Source organism: Epinephelus moara, chromosome 3 (genome assembly GCF_006386435.1).
Source record: "Epinephelus moara isolate mb chromosome 3, YSFRI_EMoa_1.0, whole genome shotgun sequence".
Classification (NCBI taxonomy): domain Eukaryota; kingdom Metazoa; phylum Chordata; class Actinopteri; order Perciformes; family Serranidae; genus Epinephelus; species Epinephelus moara.
The window spans coordinates 23,087,568-23,093,567 of NC_065508.1; the positions used below are offsets into that span (position 1 = coordinate 23,087,568).

Genomic DNA, 6,000 nt, shown 5'->3' on the forward strand with positions numbered 1-6,000 from the left:
AAAGAACATTATTCCAGAAGTCCTGGTCTTTGTCTATGTTCACTCTGGCAAACTTCAGTCTGGCCTTCATGTTTCTCTTAGAGAGCAAAGGTTTCCTCCTTGCACACCTCCCATGAAAGTTAAACCTGTGCAGTCTCTTTCTGATTGTAGAGGCATGCAAATTCACATCAACAGTAGCAAGAGCCTGCTGTAGGTCCCGTGATGATACTTTAGGGTTTTTGGAGACTTCTTTTAGCATCTTGCGGTCTGCTCTCGGGGTGAACTTGCTTGGACGGCCAGACCTGGGCAAGGTGGCAGTTGTTTTGAATGTCCTCCACTTGTAGACTATTTTCCGGACGGTGGAATGGCTGATTTCATATTCTTTTGAGATCTTTTTGAATCCCTTACCAGACTCATAAGCTGCTACAATCTTCTTTCTGAAGGCCTCAGACAGCTCTTTTGATCTCACCATGGTGTTCACTGTCACTTCAGCAGTCTGGAGCACACCAAACTAAATTTCTGAGGTTTAAAAGGGCAAGCCTCCTTCAAAATGCTGAGTAACGATGTTCTAATCATGTGCACCTGATGTGATACACCTGTGTGTAATTTTAGCCATTTTAAGTGGGAATAAATGTGGGGGTGTCCTAATTTATTCCTCACCAGAAATTGCATTTTTTTAAAATTACATTTTACAGAAAGTTATAAAAATCTTTTCTTAAGTTTTAATTGTTTAGTTATATTACCTGAATCTCCCAGTATTGTTAGAATTGATATTAAATATCCATATGTCCAAAAACACACAGGCTTTCATAGGGTGTCCTAATTTTTTTACATGACTGTATGTGAATGTGTGAAGTTGTGGTAACATAACAGTCTGTCACAGGTTACTGCGTGATGATTAGAGGAGAAATGGCAGAGCATAAAGGTCCAGGTGGAAAAATACCAAAGTTTCCCTTCAATGTGAACCCTGCCTTGAAAACACTAAATGCTCTGCAGCTATCAAGTAATTAGATTACTCACATATTTTTTCAGTTTCAGTTTTGCCTTCTCTGATTTGTAGCAGAGTGTAAAGACTCTCCTCTCTGTGTTTGCACCATTAAGAACTGTCACATGCCTTGCCCAGAAAAAACTGAGGGTTTACTGTGTCATCATTTGCATAAGGAAAGCTGAATATGAACAACCTAAAAATACATGCAACACAGTGTAACTGTTGTTAAGATAGAGACTTAAACTTGTGTTTGGTCCGTTTGCCACTTTATCTTGAAGAAGCACATGACGAGAGGAAGAGAGAACAACCGTAGAATCGAAGGCAAAGGTGAAGAGCTGAAATACCAAATAAACACATCATCTCATTTCATTTATCTTTTTGCTACTTTCTCTAAAGGTTATCAAGGCGATGTCATAATGGAGCAGATCCATTCGCCCTCCTCAAAAAGAGCTGTTGCTGCAGCAAATGTTGGTGTAAGCCAAGAGGCACTTGGCAGGCAATACAGTTTACAAAACACTTGATGTCTTGCTGTGATGTATGTGACCCTCCAAATGACTTTCCTCTTGATTTTGTGTCCGCGCACAGGCCAGCAGAAGATTTGTCTCGAGAAGCCAAATCCAGCACTGATGTCAATCACAACTCTTCCACCGCCGTCATAACACCGAGCAGCCACGGCCCAGGGAAGACTACTGCCCAGGTAGTCACATCATCGAGTCCCGCCACTTCCAGCAACTCTGTCCTGTCTAACTTCCTGTACGGCATGCCCATGTCCTCCAAACCTCACCTGGATGGCAAGTTGGATTTCAAGCCCATGTCGCTCCTCAACCTGGGCAAGGACAGGCTGGCCAACTGGACAGCAGGGACAGACAAGATAAGCACGTCTGTCAAGGACTGTGCAAACAATGGTAAGATGTCCGTGTGTGGAGGGAAGGGCTGCACAATTATGGCCAAAATGATGATCACGATTATCAAGATCATGATTACTTATAGCAATTATTCATTGATTTTAGGGGCAAAGGATTTTTTATTGTACTTTCACATTTAAATAAACAGAGCACTGCTTTCGCTCCATGTTGTGCTACATTCCTGCTGAGGTACAAATGTACTAGTGTACTGTACTCATGTATGTTCACGGTGCTGTGACGCTCTATGCAGCATCATTCTGGATATTTGAGTTGATGCACAGGGATTTATTGAGGTAACTTTAGCAGCAGTATTTGTCTTGGCCTCGTTCATTCAGATTGTGGTGTTTTCTTAAGGTTGTTTAACAAGTACGTTGTGCTGTGTTGCAGAGCAGACACAAGTTTCATGTACTTTAAATCCGAAATACTTCCACACAGCAGATGATGGTGGATGATGAACAGATGATTTTCATCTTGCCCGTCTGCAGTCACAACATTCAGGAAAAATGTTCTCAGGCTGCCGCTGCAGGGTGCATGCATAGCGGCATGACAGCTCTTCAAAAGTGAAGGCTGGCTGTTAGTTCAGGAGGCGATTAATTTGATATGAAGCAGAGAGGAGCACACATGTTGAACATCAGTATCGCAGTCGATCGTGTCCATTTAGTTGAGGGAATTCCAAAATCATGATCCTGATTAATATTGGAATAATTGTGCAACCCTTGTGAAGGGTGAGTTTCAACCATGGATGTAAAGAGAGTTGGATACAGCAGTGGTTTTCAAACTTTTTGAGTTTAAAATTACATCAAAACATTAATAACACATCCATTAAACAGGAAATAATGTAATCTAATGTGATGTGTCACGCACTTCTAATTCCCACGTGTGAACGGTGACAAATAAGTTCCTTGTGAGGGTTTTTTTTAATTAAATCAAATTAGATTCTTTTTTTTTTTAGGTTGAGTTTGCTTCTTTATCAGGAAATGGGTGCGCACAACATACTGATACAGTCAAATAACAATTCATTCATAACTTTTGGTATAGGCCCAGTTGAATATTGTAATAATACTGTGTGGTTATCACGAAATCCCACGGCACACCTGGGTTTGCATCACAGCACACCATTCGAGAACCACTGGGATACAGTGTGGGAGGCCGGCCCTGTTCATTCCTATGAAAGCCTCTCAGTGGTTCATGAAGCCAAAAACATTTGACTTTCTGGTATAAACTCACCCGCATCCTCACTAGAGCAAGTACACTTAACTTTAACCCCTCCTCCCACCTGCTCAGTCTAGGGTTCACATGAATGACAGTTGGAAAAATTTTTTAGATTTGGCTATTAGTGAATTTTTCAACTTTTAGTACACAGTGATTTAAATAAAAGTTGTTTAAATGTTTGTACTGGGAAGATGATGTACCTCAAAAAACATCCACTGACTTGGACACATCTCTCGCGGGGCAGCAGGCAAAGCACAGCACCTCAGACGTCCCTCTCCCCAGCAACACTTTCCAGCTCCTCCTGGGGGACCCCAAAGCATTCCTAGGCCAGATGAGATATGTAATCCCTCCAGCGTGTTCTGGGTTTACCCCAGGGCCTCCTACCAGTGGGACATGCCTGGAACGCTCAGGAAGCACCCTGATCAGATGCCCAAACCACCTCAACTGACCCCTTTCAACATGAAGGAGCAGCAGCTCTACTCCGAGCACCCCCCGGATGTCTGAGCTCCTTACTCTATCTCTAAGGCTGAGCCCAGCCACCCCACGGAGATAACTTATTTTGGCCACTTGTTTCAGCGACCTCATTCTTTGGGTCACTACCCGGAGCTCATGACCATAGGTGAGCGTTGGGACATAGACGGATCAGTAAATTGGAGGCTTTGCCTTCCGGCTCAGCGCCCGCATCACTGCAGAAGCTGCACCAAACTGCCGATCCATCTCAAGCTCCATTCTGCCCTCACTTGTTAACAAGAACCTGAGATATTTGAACTCCTTTGCTTGAGGCAGTAACTCTCTCCCAACCCGGAGGGGGCAATCCTCCAGTTTTCGGCAGAGAACCATGGCCTCAGATTTGGAGGTGCTGACTCTCATCCCGACCATTTCACACTCAGCTGCAAACCACCCCAGTGCATGCTGGAGGTCACTGTGCGATGAAGCAGAACCACATCATCTGCAAAAAGCAGAGATGCAATTCTGAGGTCCCCAAATTGGACCCTTTCCTCCCCCCGGCTCTGCCTCGAGATCCTTTCCATGAATATCACAAACAGGATCGGTGACAGATAAGATTTGATAAACGCTACTGATCCCATATTGGGAGAATTCACTAGTCTATAGGGGAAAAGTTTTTTGGGCCCTGTGGCATCACGTGGGAATCCAACCCAGAAGTTGTAATTATACAGTTTGGCCACTATATCAAATTGGCTTTAAAGCCCAGCGTTGTTCTTGTGTACAGTTCTCTTTATACATCCATGGTTCTAACAGTGTTATATGATGTTTCGGGTGGGTGTTCCACAGTCGCAGCATTAACAGAGCAGAACAGCCAGAGCTTGACTGCCAGCTGCAGAACATTGGCTCCTTCTCAAACAATACTGGGTGAATTTCAAAAGATCCCTTTTGTAAATAGAGGCAAAATTCAAGATTGACATAACATTCACAATGATGATCATAATGATAATGAAAAGCAAAATCTCTGTATTAAAAAAAATTTATTTCAGACTAAGTGCCTTATCCTTCGCCTCCGGTGTGCCTGGAAAAGTGTTAAATTTGCTGTGTGCTTTGAAGTCTGATTATTATACCGCTCATTATTTCATCCAAAGCAGCACTTTACTTTTATAGCACATATTCTTGTTATACTCACATCTCTAAATGAGTCATTTAACGCAGAGCCACCAGTAGTTGGGTAGGTAAGTCAGGTTGTTTACCTACTGTTTATTTGAAGTGCTCCAATAAAAGTCAAGACTCTAAAATGTAGAAAAACACATAATTTAGTCAAACTAAAAAAGTAATTACTGAACATCTAGTGAACATCTCTGACTGAAAGTGAACTGATCTGAACATATTCATTCATCTTACATTTTCAGATGAGACAACACGACTACCTGGTGAGCAAGGTCAGAGCCCTCCCGGCATCCACATCTCCAAGAGGCTACTCTTCTCCATCGTGCATGAAAAGTCAGGTATGGTTTAACGTATAACCAACAAGCTATGTTAATATCACACATTACTGTCAGCAGCTGGCCTCATTTAAATGCATAACACTGGTTTATTGTTTTTCAAAGAGGCGTCAGACAGACTGAGCAAGTTTACCCTTCGTCACATCCTTTGTCTCAGGCAACAATTATATATTTGGATATGTAAATGAGCAACAACAATAACCTGTGAGTCAGATTTATCAACTGACAGAATACTTTGTACTCGCTTTGAAAGCCAACATTGAAGAGCAGCCTTTCAATCATATTTAAAGATGTGAAAGATTTTAACTGCGCAAACCTTGATGTTCTGAATACTGCTGTCAGATTTCCTCTCAATTAGCTTCAACGTTAAATGTCACTGCTTCACTGACATTGTATTAAGCTGGACAAGACCAAACGCTGGACAAGACTTTTTATGCAACCAGAAAGTTGCAATTAACTTTCATGCTATGTCATAACAGCCGCGGCTACGGCTAAACTCTGATTTTAGGGGTTAAGCCATGGTCACATTGCCTCACCAACGCTGCCACAGGGTAGCACCCACCTGGCACTCAAAGCAGACATGTCCTTAATTATAACAGTCGACATGAACGGAAAAATTAGCTACAGAGACTAAAACTGTTTTTGGTACCAGGCTGTAAACATGTTTATTTCTGCTGTAAAGTTGGGCATTTTAATGTGGTTGCCTTTGGGGATTGACTCACTTTTGTAGCCAGCCTCAAGTGGCCATTTGGGGAACTGCATTTTTTTTTTTTTTTTTTTTTTTTTTAAGATATTTTTTTGGGCATTTTTTTGCCTTTAATGGATAGGACAGTTGAGTGTGAAAGGGGGAGAGAGAGAAGGGGGATGACATGCAGCAAAGGGCCACAGGCTGGACTCGAACCCGGGCCGCTGCGGCAACAGCCTTGTACATGGAGCGCCTGCTCTACCACTAAGCCACCGACGC

General features: G+C 42.7%; 1 protein-coding gene across 4 annotated transcripts in view; it reads left to right on the plus strand.

Moving 5' to 3' along the window:
• The window catches only part of gtf2ird1 (GTF2I repeat domain containing 1), a 44,241-nt gene that overhangs the window by 13,473 nt on the left and 24,768 nt on the right, over positions 1 to 6,000 (plus strand). For all 4 annotated transcript variants that reach the window (XM_050038748.1, XM_050038756.1, XM_050038729.1 and 1 more), the window contains exons 6-7: positions 1,553 to 1,872; positions 4,944 to 5,039. In XM_050038748.1, coding sequence (XP_049894705.1) covers positions 1,553 to 1,872; positions 4,944 to 5,039 — 416 coding nt within the window. The remainder of the gene's footprint in view (positions 1 to 1,552; positions 1,873 to 4,943; positions 5,040 to 6,000) is intronic.